Source organism: Astatotilapia calliptera, chromosome 1 (genome assembly GCF_964374335.1).
Source record: "Astatotilapia calliptera chromosome 1, fAstCal68.1, whole genome shotgun sequence".
Lineage (NCBI taxonomy): Eukaryota > Metazoa > Chordata > Actinopteri > Cichliformes > Cichlidae > Astatotilapia > Astatotilapia calliptera.
The window spans coordinates 26,764,006-26,783,272 of NC_137422.1; the positions used below are offsets into that span (position 1 = coordinate 26,764,006).

A 19,267-nucleotide genomic window follows, 5' to 3' on the forward strand; every position below is an offset into this window, starting at 1 on the left:
AGTGTGTATTACTGACGGATACACTGAAAGGAATGAAAGAGGAGGTGCCAAGGTGGTTATAATAACTCCATAGGAGGAGTGAGAGAGGATTAGATTAGAGTAGAAACAAAAAAACAAACAAAACAAAAACAGAGATGGATCTAAAGCAGGAGAGAAGAGAACCATATTTATGGTGAACTGATCAATCAGACAGAAAAAAAATCACAATGGGTCTGGCAACTCCTGGAATTCCTACCTGAAAGCAGCATACAGAAAGCAGGACAGCATTAACATGACTAATTATTCATTTATTTATTTTTTTAATATTCAGATCTTAGATCAAGGATTTCTTTGTAGATTATTTGTGTTGACTGTGGCTGTTTGTACACATCTAATTGCAAATATTTTGAAATATATCATGATGGGTAATTTATCAATAATGGACATATTGACTGATAAAAAGGGGTTGCTCTATATTTTACTTATCGAGCTGGGTTTCAATGGGAAGAGAGAAATATCAACACATAGTCTTACATAACCTGGACTGTCATTACAGCTCCTAACTATGGCCTGCAAGAGGTTGGAGGTAATGAATTGATTGCCTGTGTAAACAGAGGACTTAATCAGGTAATTTTTAATTGCATTCAGTAATTCAGTGGTTCCTTCCTGAACTTAAAATGCATTTCTGCAGCACCTGTGCTCACTGATATGTCAATGAAAATAGGAAAAGAGGAGGTAGGCTGACAAAATCTTGGATGCCTTGGTGGATGAGAGCAAATGAGCAGGGCCTCCTTGGGTACAGGCCGAAAGTAGAGAATGTGGATTAGGGAATGTGTTTGCGTGTGTGTGGGGGGGCTGAAGGGGTGGAGGAGCTGCAGAGCAAGGTTGAGCTACTTTTATGCACTTGCTGTGAACCATTTTGGATCCGGGGGCCAGTGAAACACCTAAAATGTAAAGGGACGGGCAGTTGTTGGGGAGCGCAAGAGGGAGACGCGCAAGAGGAGGTCAGAGGGGCCGAGGGGGAGGAGATTAGAGAGAGCAAGCCTGGAGCATAGAGGGAGGAGGAAGATGGAGATGAAAGGGTGTGTGCAGCAGGTGGCAGAAAAGATGAGTGCAGTTGGTCGGAAGATGTGTGACCGAGGCAGCTGAAGAGAGACAGAGACTTTGGAAAGGGTAGAATATTTTGGGGGGTTTGTGTGTTTTGAAAATTAGATGTAGTTTGGTGACAGAGAGCATTTTGGACACTTTTTAGACGTGAATAGGCTGAAGGAAAAGGGTATTTTCTTTGTAAAAGCTCCCTCAGTCTCTGTGGCTGCCTACCTGCAACTTTTCTAGTGAGGCTTTCTTCAGCTGAAAGTTTCAGGACTATCATGGGAGCACAGAGGGCGAGAGTGACAGGGAACGTGTAAGAATAGCACAAGCTCAGGCATTCAGTAGCTGGAACCAATACTCTTGCTGTACATGAGCGTGCTACCTTTTAAAGTGTGGCAGCATGCTCGACATGTACAGTAGATCTTTCTTTATTTTAAGAGCGAATAGGCAGGACTTGATGTTGGAGATTTAAATGAACTTGCTGTCCATTTTGCTGCTGTGAGGAGTGGCTGAGGATACTGAGGATGTTGTAAGTGGACAGGTAAAAATCGAACACAACCATAAAATATCAGCTCCTTTATCAGCTCTTGTTTCTCTTCATTTTGATTCAATCAGCTCATGGAATCACCCTCCAGTGCTCGGGGTGAGCATAACATGAAGATGGTAAAATGTCACCATGTGGGCAGTGTTATGGAAGATGATGGGCGGTGTGACATGCCAAAGACAGGCAGAGGTTGATGCATGGCTACCTATTCGGTGGATTTCTCAAAATTATATTGAGTCTTCTCTGCTTTATGTGACTGTAGAAATTCTCCTGAGATTCCTCCATATGGTGCTTTGGCATGACTGAGATTCAAAACGCAACGTAAATTATTCTGGTTATTTAGTTATATTTATTATTATATATTATATAGTTATATTCCTGTTTGTTTGTTTTTTAGCAATGTAAGGCTCTGTGTGGTGTTTCCAAGTGACAAATAAAGACTTTGAATGCTGCTGTGTAAGGCCAAGAAGGGTCAGGACCTCTTTTCTTGGCGTTCCTCAAATAGCTCAGTGTAGTCACGTGGGGATCGGTGAGGGGAGCTGCAGCACATGGAGCTGGAATTGGAGACCTGGTCTGGTGCAGGGGAGAACCCAAAGTCTATAGTCTTAAGCTGAATGCCAACTAATGGAAGCAGCAAGACATCAAAGTCTTGAGCAATATGTCAGAAATATTCCAAGATCAGATATTTAGACTTTAAATTAGATAGTCTTTTTTACAGCATTATTTGGTCACTAAGGTCAAGAATTAATAAAACTATTCATCAAATCATTGTTTTATTCCAGATGTTTTCAGTGTGGTTCAGTCTTGTGTGGATGTGCTATAAAACCTGTCATTTACAAAGCAGAACTGACAAATTTCAAATTTTAAAGACTTGATTCATCTTCATGGACTTTTAAGCTGCCCCCCAGGTGTAACAAACGTTTTACAAGGATAAATATATCGACTGCATCCCTTCAATGCCACGACCTGTCTGTGTGCCAGCAGATGGGACAACGGTCTATTTGCAGCAAAGCTCACAGCACTGTCATCACAACCTACCAGCAGCTGAATACACATTAATCATATCACAACCATGAGGTTTCAGTCTGGTATGAAGGACTGAACCAGAAACCTGAAGTGAGAGCCTCACAGCAGGAAGGTAGCTCAGTGTATGAAGCAGCAGTGCCACCTAGTGAGAGCCTGAAACACTGCACAGGCACGCACTGAAACGCGGTTAGGTCAATGAACATGAGGAGAATTACTGCCGTTTTGCACAAAGTAGTTGGACAACTGAGTTTTTTCATGACAAATTTAGCTGATAAAACATCTGGATTTCCCCCCCCAAGTGTTAACAATATAGAGGCTGTTCACCTGAACTCTCAATATGAAGTGAAGTGATGTCAGTGCAAATGAAGGAGCTCATCATTAACCAAAATAAACCAATCAGAGAGACTTTAACAGTGGTCAAATCACAGACCGGATACATTCAAGAATAAAAGCACTTCTCAGTCAGCAACACCAAAAGCCCTGAGAGGCACCTATAGTGGATAACTACAGAATTATTTCCCGTGGATATTACATTGCAAGTTAGTGCAACACTTTTATTAAACTCCTTGAATTGAGGCTGAAAATGTAATCATCCAGATACTTATGTAATATGGATGAACAAATGTGATATAATGACAGAACGGCAGAGCAGCTGGGACTGCTTGATTCATCATCACATGGTTTCTGCTGGAACTGTAGTGGAAAGTCAATTGAAGAGTGGGAGTGTAACAGCTTCTTTGTAAACTGTTTAAATACTAGTGTGATGACCATTCAACTCATTCAACTCTCTCGGTTTGGTTTGGAGGTGGGCAACCCGTGTGACGCGGGGCTTAAGAGGAAGCACACCTGTCACCACGTGGCTGATTGTTTAAAATATGTCCCTTCTCTCCTCTATGCTACGCATGTGGTTTTGTTTAGATTTGTTTCTGGGAGCCAAAAAGGCCATCTTTATGTTGCAGTTTTGCCTGATGTATATTTGAGGATGAAGATGACTATTTCACCATTTGGATGTTATTGTCATGATTGGAGAAATATAAATCAGTTTCTTTATTTGGTTCACATTCAGAATTAACTTCACGATGGTCTTCATCTGCAGACAGATCCTCCTCCTCTATGATCAAAGTTGAATTTTAGAGCTTTCAGGGCTATGACCCTTTATTCTGCTGCTCATTCGGTAAAACTCTGACAGGAGAATGTCTCATATGTAGCTGTGGAATGTTGTCAGGACTCCACTGCAGAGATTCTTTACACGTTTTGCTCTCTTGCTGGCGAGTGTCCCCTCAATGTGGGTGGAGAAGAAGTCATAACGCCACCTGCATTCACGCGGTTTACACGAGGTCAATAGAACCTCATGTAGGGAGTGTTGTGCGTGTGGTGAAATGTGTCTCACAGCTGCACATAAAACAAATAGATTTTGACCCCTTTAACAACCACTTTGAATGCCAGGTCGAACTGACCCAAACACTATCTATGTGATATAAACATGCAGGGGTTAAAAAATACTTTAAAAAATCGAAGGGAAAATTTTTTTTTAACTTTAAAACAGGCCAGTTTGACCCGCAACATAAAAGGCCTGTTAATCATTGGTTACTAAGCTCTGGTTCTCTTCACAGTGTCTTTTTGTCCCATCTCCCTCCCCAGATCCCCAAACCTGTCGTGGCAGACGGCCGCCCCTCCCCAAGCCTGGTTCTACAGGAGGTTTCTTTCTGTTACGAGGACGTTTTTCCTTCCTACTGTTACCAAGTACTTGCTCATAGGGGTTCATCTGATTGTTAGGGTTTTCTATGTTTTTTTTACTTTACAATATTAAGCACCCTGGGGTGACCTTTGGTGTAATTTGATTCTATGGGGACTAGTAGCTGTGTATGATAACAAACCACTTACAAAAAATTCACATAAAACTCACACACACACACACAGCAATTTATTAGTATTTTACTTTATTTATCTTTACACAGAAGTATCATAATAAACCCACCGTGTCATATTTATATGTCACTATTTACAAGTTAGAAAAAGAAAAAGAAACTTGCAGCTGTGAGTTGTGTGAGCACATTGACCTGCTGTCAGCTGGACGTTCAGCATTTACTTTAGTGTGGAGTGAATTTACTCTCCAGCTTCTCCAGTTTAGCAAAAAGACATTCAAGGCAACTTTTCAAGTAAACTTAGCTCTAAAATGTGGACTAACATGTCGCAATGATGTGAAACTCTAATGTGATTTGAGTAAAATTGTTTTTCCTTCTAAAGTGAAAAAAAAAATGATAAAGAAGAAACGGGTCCACAATAAACCACCTTGTGTTCAATATACTTAACATAAAGAACACACAGATAAAATCCACCTGAAACACAGGCTACACGCTGCAATGAATAAATAAATAACTCTAAAAGTGATAAGTCACTGCAGATCAATGCCGGATTAATTTCCCCTAAAACTACATCTGCATTAGTGTCACTTATGAGCCACCTCACATCACTGCCTACAAACTGTGAGCTAAATTGATATTTTAGCCAGTTGTCATAGACAGTTTCCAACGATTAATTAGTTCAAAATGGACCAGAGTGTCCAAAAGTAACAAACAGCAAATATGTGTAAGACAGCACTATAACATCTATATTAATGATACGTGATAAATTATACGAGTCCTTCATGTTGCTTGTTTTTTCTCACTCACTGAAATATAAAAGGAGTTTAGTAACTAATGCAGACTTGTCATCAGTAATGTTCCCAGCTACTCGTTACAAAGGTTAACTGGGCTCTACAGCGACAAATCAAAAGGAGCCGTTTCTGATAGAGAAGCAGGGAATTTGGCCTCAGGACATTTACATGTCTGGGTTAAAAATGAAGGAATATCCTCTCAAACAGAATCTCAGTGAGACGTGAAGAGGGCATTTATGAACCTAATATTTATGCAGGAGTGTCATCGCTTCTGAGTCTGTGTCTTATAAGCTTCAGCACTGTAGCTACATGTAGATGGTTACATGTCTATAGAGAACTTAAAGCCAGCCAAGTGCACATCCAGTAAACACCCGGCTGTGCACAGAGGAGACGATTGTGCCACATAGGCAGTTTTAAGCAGCGTCATCTGTGCTCACATGTACACTCACATGTCTAAAGGTGCAATGCCGTTTTCGGCTTTTCCAAATTAAAAGGTTAAACTCTCATCTGCGCTGCATAGCTTTCTGAAAACAATATAAGATGATGAAAATGTGGATTTCTGACAGTGAAATAGACGTTTTGATGATACGCAGACCTGCACAGACGCTATTGACTTGACTCCAGTGTCCTTCCTCCTTGAGAGCAGCAGATCTCCAAACATAAAAGTGTCTGCTCAGCAGCCTCAGTCAGCTTTACCCTGCATCTGAACTCATTTGTATTACATTTGACAAACAAAGACAGTAGAGTTCAACAGTTTCAAGGCTGTCAGTTAAATCCTGAACACAAACAGCTACACGAGTGTAACTGGTTTAGACTAAAACTGACAAATGTGCTTACATTAATCAAAATGTATTAAAATAGTGTTCAGTCCTGTTTTACAAGGGTGTAAACACCACATACATATATATAAATATATATATATATATATATATATATATATAGCTGCTCATTTGTTTCATTAGTTCTTTAGACTCTAATATGACAGTAAAAGGCTTCAAGTCTTTATAGAAAAAAAAAATCAGCTGTAGAGAGACAAAAACAAATATACATTTAGCAGAGTTGTAAAAATCAATCTGGACTGTTTTGGTAACTTGACCAAAAAAAAAAGAAAAAAAAGAAATCCAGATGCAGACACAGTGTCACATTTAAATTCTTCAAAATTCCTCCTGAACGTCTGAATGATAGAAAACAGGATTTGAGCTTTTCCCCTAAAACTGTAGTTATAAGTCCTTTCTCTTAATCTCACCTTCTTCAGCATAAGATGAGATATTTTCAAAAAGTACTGAGTGATCCACATGTGATGCTATGTACGGCAGTCTTTTCAGCAACGAGACAGAAAGAAAAGCTTCAGCCTTAAATAAAATTTGATTTTTTCCAGTGGCTTCCCTTCAACTGGAGTTCAAAGGTTATCACAGACAGTGACCTCACCTCCTGATTTCTCTATCATTCACGCATCCGTGCTCCCTGTCCTATCAGATAAGTGCTCGCTGCTGCTCTTCCTGTAGAAACGCCTGTTTCTCCATCAGCTTCCTGAATAGTCCTTGCCTGTTTCCTAGCAGCTCAGTAGGCTGGCCACACTCAGCTATGCGCCGCTGGTCCAGCACAGCAACAGCGTCCGCGTTCTTAATCGTAGAGAGACGGTGAGCGATGATCACGACTGTCCTCCCTGTTAAAAGGACGACAACAGCACGAAATAAAATATAAGTGTGGTTACGTATGTGTGACGCAACAGGAAAGGCAGGGAAAGCAAAGCGGGTAAAGTGTACCTTCCATCAGACGCTCCAAAGCCTCCTGGACAAGAAACTCATTCTCAGCATCCAGCGCACTACAGAAAAATGAAGATTAAAATAAATTAATATCCACCTTTAAACTAAGTTTCTATCACAGGTTACTTACAATCCGTATTCATGTTCAGATGAGCAAACAATGACAAACAAATCAACAAAGTATGATAAGTTATAATTCATTCCCCGTCTCTCACCTGGTAGCCTCATCTAAAAGCAGGATCTTTGGATTCTGTGGAAAGAAACCACAAATATGATTAAAAGACACCATTTCACACAAAAAGGAAATCTGGAAAAAGAGTAGAAGATTCTAGTCAAAATAAATCTACTCAAGTTCTTCGGTGAATGCAATGATTCTAGATGCGTAAAACAATTACGGTCTATTTACCTTGAGTAGAGCTCTGGCTATGGCTATCCTCTGCTTCTGACCACCTGACAAACAGACACAAGGTAATTATGTGCACAGTCAGAGTCAAGTTAGTCAACAGCAGCTAAAAACCCCAGAAAGAAATAATGAAATGATGCTCTGATAGCGCGAGCTTTCAAAAAAGAAACCTGCGCCCATTTAAGGAGTTTAAAGTCTAAAGATAGAGCTTCTGAACAGGTAGTATCAAATATTAAAACATAAAATGATTTTGGAGTTTAAATCCATCCATTCATGATGAGAATTTTGAACATGCTTCCTCAGTAATTAAAACAAATTAAATGAGGTCTATTGTGTTCATGTTCAGCTCCATATTTTTACTCTTAAATATTTAATTCATGGCACTAAATATATATTTTTTAAATTTATCTTATACTGGGAGCATTTAGAGCAGTCTAAGGCACTACAGTGAAAGCACAAATAAATGTCTAAGGAATTGGACAGATGAAAAAATAGTTCCCATTTAAGTCTCACAAATAAAACTTTCTGTAGTGTCGGCTCATAAATAGTTGATTTGGTTCCTCACCTGACAGCAGCACTCCTTTCTCCCCCACCACAGTGTCAAAGCCTTTAGGAAACGTCTGGATGAAGTCATAGGCGTTGGCTACTTTGGCTGCTCTGTAGACGTCCTCTGTGGTTACAGCATCTGGATCCGTCGCTCCATAAGCGATATTCTCTCTGATAGAGCAGGAAAAGAGCACCGGCTCCTGCAAGAGGGAGGCGAAAAGTGCAGCAGGGGTGAGAGGTCATGTATTGTAATACATTATGCATTGCTTTTGCCGTATTTAACTTGTGTGGTGTGCGTTATATCTGCTGTATAAAACAAGTTAACCATTAAAGTATTACCTGGCTAACAGTTCCAATGTGACTTCTGAGCCAGTAAGGATTTAAATCCCTGATGTCATGACCGTCGATGGTGATCACACCTGAACAAAAACATTCATGTCAAATCCACTTTATCAGTAGCTTCAAGTGTTACAGTCACGGCGGAGAGGACAGAACGAGCTCGTTCTCACCAGCATCGGGGTCGTACAGCCTGAGAAGAAGTGAAACCATGGATGATTTCCCAGATCCACTCGCCCCCACCACAGCCATGATGCTACCGGCCGGGACCAAGAGATTCAGATTCTGGAAAATGGGGGCTTCTTTACGTGTCGGGTAGGCAAAAGAGACATCACAGAACTTGAGCTGGCCTTTCAGCTGGTCCGCTGGGAGGATTTTACCTTCTGTGGAGGAGCAGAGGATTTTATTGTATTAAACCAGACAAAGCTTAAAACTCGACTCGAGATTGATTTTAAACAGAAATCGTACATTTAAACACGTAAATGTGAGATGAATGTTTCTAGGAGAGATGTTCGAAATGTTAAATCAACTTGTGTTTTATAGTAGCAACTTGAAACTATCAATAAAACCTCTGAAAATTAATATACAGCGTAAACGCACTTCTATGCAACAACGTCATACTTTGCTTATAAAAGCATCTGTACCACTTTTTGTGTTTCTGACCTACAGTTTGTTCTGGTTTGAAAAGAGTCTGAAAACTTGCTTTAGGTTATTTATTTCATTAAGGAAAAATGAAAGCAAAATGCTAAATGTGTCAGGATTTGCATTTCTGACGCTTCTCCATCTGAGAAGTTTTACTGTACTTGAAGCTCAGTTGTGGCCTGTAAATAAATTAGGGGCCTGTGTTTTCAGTTCAGACAACAGTGAGAGAAACATTAGCACAACTAGGCAGGTTGCTACAATTTGTTTGCTCCAGTTTGCCCCAGATTTTAAAGCACACCTGACAACAGGAGCCGTTTAGCTCAAACTTGAGGAGCAGACCTGGTAGTCGGATCAGTTCGATGTTAGATTAAGTTGCCGCCACAAACAAAACCACTCGAGAGTTCTGTGGCCAGGCTAAGATCACGTACTCAGGTTTCAGAGCAGTTATTGCTCAGCTCCCCAAACAAACCAGAGACCCATTAAATTGATCGTCCCTCCTCCCCGCTCTCCTGCTGGCCTGCACTTCGTTAACCATCTCAACTCCTCTCTTTCCACGCACACACGGTAAGACCTCCCCATGGCCACTCATAGGGAACCAATGTAATTAAGCAATAGATAAACAATATAAACAATTAAGTTCCTGTTTTTCCACTATCGACATTGGATCCACAATGAGGATAAAAAAAAAAAAAAAAAAAAAAGATATTTTCTTTATGATTTATAATTACAGCACAGTCTGGGCTATGAACTACCAGAGCCTTTTCTTTTATTTGTATTTATTTCTTAAAACTTTAAGCACAAAGAGTCGTGCTGACTCTGACTTTATAATGTAGGAAAACTGAGAGGCACTGTTAAATTGCACTTCTTTACACTGACAGAAAGGAGAGTTTCAATGGTCTGTATGTGGCATCTCTGGTATAATGGACCTGGTCCAAGACTCACTTGAACTTGACTTTAGAGGTAAAATGTGCTCAGGCATTATACAAATACACTTTGAGTGAGTAGTAGTACAACATAACACGCGCAGGTATAAATCAGAATAATAAAATGTTGTGTGTACTGACCATTTAGAGGAAACTCAGGCTTTCTGTCCAGCAGCTCCCAGAGCCTGGCCCCGGCTCCAAAACCCTTCATCAGCTCAGAGTAGAACGAACTCAGACCTGCAAGTAAAACATAAAACCAGCGTGCTGTCAGCAACTGCACATCCACATGCTACATACACTGGTATGTATGTATGAATATGTATATCTTACCTGCGATACTGATGCCCACCCAAAAGGTGTACATGAGGAAGGATGAGAGCTCTCCCACAGTCATGTGCTGACTGGCCATCAGAAGGCCTCCTTTGTAGAGCACCGACAGGATCATCATGTTACCACTCAGACCAGTCTGAAATACACACGCACGCGCACACACACACCGATCACATGTTATCTAATTAACATAACATTTGGGACCACTGCTCCTCAATTACACTGATAATCATCTATTAGGGAACCAGCACAACGAGCTAAATGTTGAGTTTTCTCACCAGTCTCTGTCTTAATGCCTGTTACAAATATTGCACATTTATCTGGTGCCTCACAACAAACAAACTCATCAGCCCTGCAATAAAAGGTAACACACAGTGCATGTTTATTGTTGACAGTGCATCACATGGTGTTGATTAAATACTTTATATATGATCACGTTCATAAAAGAAGGAGAGTAATCCAAGCTATGAAAAGAGAAGACGTGCAGGTTTTATAGACTACGTAACTGTTTAAAAGCTATAACGCTGGACATGCTGCGTTGCACTTTATTTAACTTTTAATGCACACAGGCTGGTTTAAATATTCTCCGTCGTTGCATGGAGAACTGAATCAAACGGCAATTATGGTGCAACACCTCCTTGATTGTGACAAGCTCAAACTATGGGGCAAAAAGCAGAAGCTTGAGTGCAACGCCTCATTTGCTAACGTATTTGATTTGCATCACTGAAAGGACACAAACGTACTCACCACTCCAAAGAAACCAGCCCGCATCACAGCCTCCTTCTTAGCCAGGCCGAGGACGTGGTCAGTCTTCTGTGTGTATTTGTCGACTTCTGACAGCTCCTTACCGAAAGCTCTGACTGTCCGCATGTTGCTGATTCGCTCCTCTGCCAACTACACACGAACGTGATTTTATTAGGACTTCACTGATTGAAAATCAAATTATCAACAAGAAAATTTACTCTGTCTGCCTATTTAATTAAGTTACCTAAGGAAGTAAAGCACTTATATGACATGTACACAAAACTAAGGATCTACTGCACAACACTCTGTTATACTGACTGCCTTCAAAGCCACTTTGAATTACATTCACCACACTTAGTAAACTATTTAAGCTATGCACTATAGTCATATATTTACATGGCTCTATATTGTAGTTTATCTTTATTATACATTTTCAACTTATTTTTTACTTTTATTGTATCTTTTTATTATTTAACCTATCAAATTATTGTTATATTTAATAATATTTATTTTGTGAAGAATTGAAAACTTTATTTGTAGGACTTACATGGGATCTTTTTTGAAAAGGCCAAAAACACTGGGTAACTACCCTTAAAAACCAAAACACTGGATCATAACAATAATCCTAGTAATATAAATTCAAGCTGTTTAACCCAGATGCGGTGTCGGTCTGTTTGCGTACCTGTGTGGCTTGTGCGAGTGCATCCTGTGTGCGCTTGGAGATTGAGCGAAGGTATCTGCCATAGATGACAGCAAGACCGGCCATAGGAGGAACAATCAGCAACACAAAGCTCGCAAGACTGGGCGAGACGTAGAACTAGAAGAAGAGAGAAAGAAGCGAAAACAGGAGTTCTGGTGAAGGAAGTTTATAGAAAATGGTTTCACAGTAACAACACAGCTGATGACCTTTAAGAGTTTGATAAAGATGCAAAACATGAAAGAAAATATATTTACTCATTTACCATCCTAAGTCACGATAATACTCCACACCAAACATCAAGGGCCAATACACAATCTACACCAACCACAAGAAGACAGAGTGTTATTTTATTTTGGCGTTGTTTCAGTATTACTACTGAAAAGTTTAATCGAGTTAATCAGCAACATTAAAACCTCAGTTATAGCTCACTTGACAAGGAAGAAAATCTTTTCTTCTTCAAATAGTAAAAGTTAAACTTGTGTTAAAATTTTAAAAAGTTGCCGGTTTCGCTCTGATCTGATTGAATCCACTGTAGAAGCCACTGTGCGGAAATCTGGGTGCATTTTTGTTGTTAAGCGTGAAAGCATTTAAATCAGTGAGGTCACAGTGACACATCACAAGACTTAGACAGCTAATGGAGCTATTGTGATCTGTGATACTCTGATCCACCCAGTTTAACAGCTGATTACGGTAATTACTTCCATTCATTTCCTTGACCATTTACAAAAAGTGGAAATACATTTACTTCCTTACAAGAAGTAAAAACACCTTGTAAAGGGGGAGAGGTTAAACCATGAAGAAAATCTTATAAAGTATGAAAATGGGTAGAATGAACTATTGATAAACCAGTTTATTAAAAGGCCAGTAAGCAAGCAACAATTTAGCAACCTCTCTGTCAAAACTCTACATGATTTATATTCACATATACACATTTTGTGACTTTAGTAATGAGCATTGTTTGTCAGAGACGTGGCAGCTCCTCACACTCATTTCCTCATGCTAATAATTATTTTGGTAAACCTGCTGTACAACAGTTTTATAGTCTAACAATAGCATTGTGACCACAAGCACGCAGCAGAGAATGAGAAGCTGCAGATCAGACACAGAAAAAATAATAATAAGACACTTCAAAAGCAGACATGCTCTGCTCCAGTGCTGCTCAATGACTAAAACAGAGCTTTAATGTAAGAGAGAGCGTGAGAGATATACAAGGAAGGTTTTTTTAAACAGGAACTACGTGACATTTCAGCTTGAAGATGACATTTCCAACAATTCTTTGCTTCCAGAAGTCACACGGATAAGAGCAAAATACTTCACCGCTGTGTGTGTGCCTTTTCAAAAGGCTCATTCTGAGGAGGATAATTATCTTTGTGGCTCCAGGACATTGACTTTATAATATTTATGTCCATAGTAATCATTACACAGTTATTTAATCAGCAATTTTTTATGCTTCCTCCCTCATTCACAGGGTTTTTCCAGGTTCCCAGCTGGTCTTCATGTAGACGTACAGTATTTTTTATATTATATAAAATACACTTTAGCATTTTTCTGTTGTTTTTTGACACTTTATGACAAAAAATATTTATGACTGAGCAACTTAAAACCTATTTTTAAAACATCACATTGTGATTTTCCTTTGGTGTAAGCCCAACTGTTTTACGTATTATTTTTTTTATATACCACTGGATTTGGTGCGTGCACTAGTGGCATATAAAACCTGACTTATAAATAATGTACAGATCCATGGATCAAGGTTCAGCTGAAAGTCTGGGATATTTTAAGAAGAGAAGATAAACTAGAGGATAATTTACAAATACATGCTGAGGTTAAGCCTAATGAAATGGATCAAGTTTGAGGAAGGTCTGTCACTGTGAAAAACAGGACTTTTTCAGATATTTGAACACACCATTAGACACAGACTAGATCTTAATGACCCAATATTGAAAATATTCCTTGATGCTTACCAAAGTGATTCAACTAAGGGCAACATCTCTAAAATTTATAAAAAAAAAAAAAAAGCATTTGACCAAATAATTAAATAAATATATTCACACCATGGAATCATTAAAGAGAAATGCAGGGAAAAAAGGAGCAATTTCTTAATATCCAATGAGAACTAGTTGAATGTATTAAATTTCAGTGGAAATATACATATTCTCGGATAGTGAAAGAACTTGAATTGGCATATTTAATTTGTTTGTTTATCCCACCACAACTGAAAGCACATTTTGAAGGAGGAGATTCTAAACGTGGCTGTGTGGGTTCCAGGAAACCAATCACTGGCATATATTCTGGGAATGTCGGCTGATGAGGCCCTATGACGCAGACATTCACTAATTCACTTCTCACAAAGGGCTGAAACACATACTTAACACTCATCTACCTTTGCAGCTCTCCTCTGATACACTCTAATGAATACATATTTGATATTCTGCCTGCAAAAAAAAAAAAAAAAAAAAAAGCACTCACTAAAGACATTAGTTGCTGCCTAAAGCACCCACAATTCATGAGTAGATAGATATATTATATCATCAATTCGAAGTCGCTCTGAAAATTCTTCATAACTTTGTGTGTGCACTCCATCCCTCCCAGAATAGATTACATGAGACTTTCATATTTCTGTAAAAGCCAACAGAAGATATGAGATCGTACTGGCTCCGAATTTGCATTTATGAATATCAACTGCAAATAAAGAATTCAAACAAACAAACAAACAAAAAACAATAATAGAGGGTTCAGATATGACCTGAGGGACAAGAGCAACACACTCGGAGGGGATGTACTCACCATCATGCTGACACCAGCAGCTGCCTGGGCAACGGCTCTCAGCCCATCTGACAAGTTGTCTGTGATTGAGCGGCCCACCACGGCCGTGTCAGCAGAGAGACGGTTTATAAGCTCGCCAGTCCTATTCTTGTCAAAGAATGCCACTTCCTGTCTGAGAATGGAGGAGAAGACGGAGGCACGGAGATTACGAACAATCTGTTGCCCTGCAGAGAGATGGGAAACGTGATCAGAGAGGGAGAAAGCAACTGCTGCTGTGCAAAATTACATGCACTTGGCCATGCCAGAAAAACGTCTGGTTCACACTTGATTATGTTCGGGTAAGTATTTGGCCAATTGTAAATTCAATGTTTACAGGTGTTATTAATTAACTAAAGAGATAGAATAACATTTTGGGAGATTCCCTCATTCATGTCCATCCATCCATTGAGAGGTTGGGTAAATCCTGTAACACACATGCTCACATCTACAGCCAATTTAGATTTCCAAGTATGAAAAGAAGCCACACAGCCTCAGCCAGACAGGAGGTTGGGACGTCCTGCTCTTCATCCCACCCCCCAACACTCTAATGTTACTCTTGGCTGAGAAAGAAAAAGAAGCAGAGACTCCAGGAAGTCTCTGTGCTGGGATAATGGCTGGCAAAAGTAACTACAGCTTCTAAGTTTTCCATAAAACCACCTCTTTGTAGCTGTGACATTTATGTTTTTGAATAAATAAACAGGGCAAGACACGAGGCTCTCTGTGGTAACACAATCACATCAAAGCCTTCAGGTCACACTGTAAGACTGACCTTTAGATCCAACTCTTTGCAAACAATCTCTTAAATAAATAATTCCTTAAATGGTTGTTTGGATTATTTCCCTGAACTATGAAGATTAAAGCACAGACCATGAGGAGAGAGCTCAAATTTAACTGTAGTCTCAGCTGTCCAGTGTTTTTAATTTTTTAATAGTTACCCAATTAAGTGCCTTCGTTTACGTCAGGTGAGTAAATCTCACCTGAGGACTGCATGAGGTAGACTCTGGCGGCATTACACGCTCCACCACACAGAAACACCCCCGCCAGCATGATACACAGCGACGTCAACGAGGCCGTCATCGTCTCGGCGTCTGATGCACTGGCGTAAATGGTGTCAATCACTCTGCCCAGGAAGAAGGGAGCTGACATCGTTACTGCACTGGAGACAGTCAGGAAGCCTATAGCAGCTGTGGTGGATAAAACAACAAAAAGAGAGAAAAATCAGAACCAAAGCAAAAATGTGACACTTTAAATGTGTGTGAAAAATAAAAACCCAGGGCTAGAAATTATTAAACAAAGTCTTATCTTCTTCTTTGAAAGAGTTATACCAACACAACTACTATGGGAGGTTTTTCTAATGTCACAGATATTTTAAACAGAGCAAAGAGGAGCAAGAAAGGTTTATAGTAGGCAATGAATACCATTTGACTTCAACATGTACAGCTGCAGTCTCGACATGAGATCAGATGAGGTTAATGTAAGCCAGAGATACTAAAGAACTGTGAACCCTAAAGAAATGCAACCCTAACCTAAAAGAAAATACAATGACCACTTTGTAAAGTACAGTGAGGTGACCGGTTGTCACTGATTACAAAAAACATGGTAAAAGTGTAGACACTGTTTTACTTCAACTGATTGTTACGCTTGCATGCACATGACATGAGGGTTGGGAAACAGGAGGACTTACGAAAACCTTATAAAACTACAAATAAACTTCTACAGAAACAGGAAGTAACCTCTTGTTTAATGTGTGAGGTCAGCTTTGGCAAGCAGAAATAGATTTGTGATTTTATTTTTGTAATATTTGTGCCATCATCAATCCAGAGAACAGAAGAAATGAAGTGTGCCAGAACACCATCAGCTCTGAAACTTAACCCGACACGCAAAAACCTCCAGGGGAGCTTGAAGGTTTTCAGACCAATAATAATAATAATAATAATAATAATAATAATAATAATCCACAGCTATTTACACAACATAAGCAGGGGTTTTCCAGGCTTAAAATGGACCTAATGGTGTCAGCTATGCACATAAGTGTGAATGAGCTGTGTATGGTTAGGACAGCAAGTCTATATTGCCTTGGTTAATAGACATCTGTCCATTTTCTGACATTGCTGCCCATTTTGTGAACAAAACTGAAATTTAAACTGAGCAGAAGGCTAACACGTTTTTTGTGGGCATCGGGAAAAAAGAAGGAAAGGATCAACTTTCATAATGCTGTAAATATCCTAAAGGTAACTGATAAAGTGTGTCAGCAGATAGAGACACTATCAGCCGGGCACCAAAATAATTGTTTACAACGCTTTAGGACTCTGCAGCACATGTCACAGAGTAGCATCACAGCTCACAGACTAGAGTGTGGGGTTTGTCATGCATATAATGTGTTTGGCACTCAACATAACTAAAAAAACAAACAAACGAACTGATTCCACAGTAACACATTTACTTTGGGCACCTGTTTTATTTGAAGTCTTTCCTACTGTTCAAGCCTACTATTATTTCTTTCTTTTTTCCTTTTAAATCCCTAGCACTGCTTTTTTAAGTTTAAAAATACATTCACGTCATGTCAAGTTTAAAAATAAATTTACATTTTTTTTAATGATTGTAAATCACCTACAGCAGTCCACATTTTGCGAGTCAGTGATATTTAAATTATAAAATGCAAAATCAACGTATATTTCCCACAAAAGGGAGTATCAGACACAGTTTTCTAAAATTACAATAAAAGTGACACCTTGTTTTTATTAAGGTTAAAGCACTTTAAAAATAAGAAATGTTTTTTACTCTGTCAGTGAAACACCTAAAGTTAATGATCCAGTTATGTTGTTGATGGTTTTTGTTAATGGCTACACCTTAAGGTAAAAGGTCACATAAAGTTTACCTGCCAGTCTTCCTCTCTCCGGGTGAGCCAGTCTCAAAATCCTTTTAACATCCTCCAGGGGGACCGTGGTGGGGGCCTGGCTTCTTTCTGTGTCCGCCTGGGTCTTCACTGATCCGGCAGGTGAGGGTGTAGAGGCCGCTGAAGAGCTAGCAAAGGCAACAGGTGTGCGAGCGAGAGTCCGGCTGTGTGCGCAGAGCACAGGGACACCCGTGAGGGGGCTGCGCGGTAGGACCGTAATGTAGGGCCTGGGAGCCCACACAGGGAATGCCAGGGTCGGATGGAGTGAGGATTTGAGCCCGGATGACTGCCTCGTCCTCCGGAGGGCAGCTGAGAAGGTCGGACGATGCTCCAGCCATAACAACCTAGAATGCATTAGCTTCAACCTGGATAGATGCACTTTGTGTGTGCAGCCTGGCACGCGTATTAAAAGACACATCGTCCTATTTCACAGCTATTTACCAGATAATATATGATACTTGATGATTTCGTCAAAAAATATAAATAAATCTCTTTGTATTGCTTTCTCCGGACTCAGTCTTTGAGGGTGTCGATGTGTTTCTGGTTCAGTAAGTCCACCAGGAGAAACATTTTTGGACATCCAGCCGGTCTGCCAACACACCGTGTCCTCCCGTACAGCTTGTAACCGCTACATTGTCGCTTTTAGACCGTTGCTGTCAATTTTATCTGTTCCTGACAGCCACCTTTTACCCACTTTATCTCTTATCACCGAACAGCTACCAACACCCCGCCTGTCGCTCTCATCTGCCGCTAAAAGTCCGTTTGGCAGGCGGGTGAAGTGAAAACACCAGCTGCCAAATACTGACCAACAGAAAGTCCGCTGGAAAGGATAGACCTACTTTAACGAAGAGGGTAAAAGATATAAACAGGAACGGTGACCCTGATTTGTCTCGCGTACACAAGATACCTCTTCCAACTCAACGCCGACTTCAATGGCTGACGATATAAACTTTCCCAGACATAACCAAACAATCCCAGATCACTCGCACATGGTGGCTCATAAATCTCATCTCATAAATTCACCCTTTATAGAACATAGAAGATGTATAAAACTTTTTTTTTAAAGAGACATTTTACTATTCTGTGAATATGTTTCATCTTGTCAAAAATAAGAGTTCGTTTTAATTTTGAAGGCAGCAACAGGTTTCAATAATCTGGGATAGAACCGTGTTTATCACTGTGTAGCATCCCCTCTTCTTTTAACAACCATCTGTAAACATCTGGTAACAGGAGACCCACTGCTGGACTTCTGGGAGCAGAATACTGTCCTATTCTTGTCTGATAGAGGTTGCTACCTGCTTAAAAGTCCTTTTTTGCTGTATTCTTCATTTCATGATGCTCCAAATGTTTTCAGTTGGTGAAAAGTCTGGACTGAAGGCAGGGCACTGCAGCACCTGTACTATTCTACTATGAATCCAAACTGCTGCAGTAGGCAGTTTAGCATAGTATTTGCTGAAATATGCCAGTTTACCTAGTGACACCTCCACCTCGTCCATTTCCTCTCGTACCCACATTTTCCAGTACAAATTAATTTCCCTCCCCTTCTCTTCTAGGCAATAATATAGTGGGGGGTGCTTTGTATAGTAAATCTGACTGACTGTCAGAACTGAGATTATGTAAAACAAAACTTTTCTTTCTGTGAGATTGTTCACCATAGTAACATGATTATTGCTGTCATATCTGCTTTGTATGGGTAAAACAGTCCTCTCTCGTGTGCTTTCTGGTTAATTGCATCATTTTCATTTTCTCCAGAGAAAAAAGGAATCACCACATAGCTGCCCACATCTGTATCTGCCTATTTCCTGTAATTTATTTGAAACCTGCTGCAGGCTCCCTTCCTCTCTTCCAGGTGGCTGTGTTGTCAGTGAAAACTGATTTA

The 19,267-nt window shown here is 39.9% G+C and overlaps 1 protein-coding gene across 1 annotated transcript; it reads right to left on the minus strand.

Annotated features, from left to right (window-relative positions):
- Positions 1 to 6,276: 6,276 nt before the first annotated feature.
- abcb10 (ATP-binding cassette, sub-family B (MDR/TAP), member 10) lies at positions 6,277 to 18,338 on the minus strand. Its single transcript, XM_026170849.2, has 14 exons — positions 17,371 to 18,338; positions 15,470 to 15,676; positions 14,475 to 14,677; positions 11,670 to 11,804; positions 10,991 to 11,137; positions 10,244 to 10,379; positions 10,055 to 10,150; positions 8,522 to 8,731; positions 8,352 to 8,431; positions 8,032 to 8,212; positions 7,470 to 7,513; positions 7,279 to 7,313; positions 7,064 to 7,122; positions 6,277 to 6,963 (listed from the first exon to the last, which is right to left on the minus strand). The coding sequence occupies exons 1-14, from the start codon at positions 17,804 to 17,806 to the stop codon at positions 6,770 to 6,772; spliced, it is 2,163 nt and encodes a 720-aa protein (XP_026026634.1). The 5' UTR covers positions 17,807 to 18,338; the 3' UTR covers positions 6,277 to 6,769.
- Positions 18,339 to 19,267: the final 929 nt, after the last annotated feature.

Bases quoted from the DNA above. Each gene is read 5' to 3' on its own strand.
- abcb10 (XM_026170849.2), bottom strand. From the start codon at position 17,806: ATGTGTCTTTTAATACGCGTGCCAGGCTGCACACACAAAGTGCATCTA. The intron at 11,805-14,474 runs GTGAGTACATCC...CTCTTCTTCTAG, and splicing joins CTGCTGGTGTCAGCATGATG to TTCTACGTCTCGCCCAGTCT. The intron at 7,123-7,278 runs GTGAGAGACGGG...ATTTTTCTGTAG, and splicing joins CTTTTAGATGAGGCTACCAG to TGCGCTGGATGCTGAGAATG.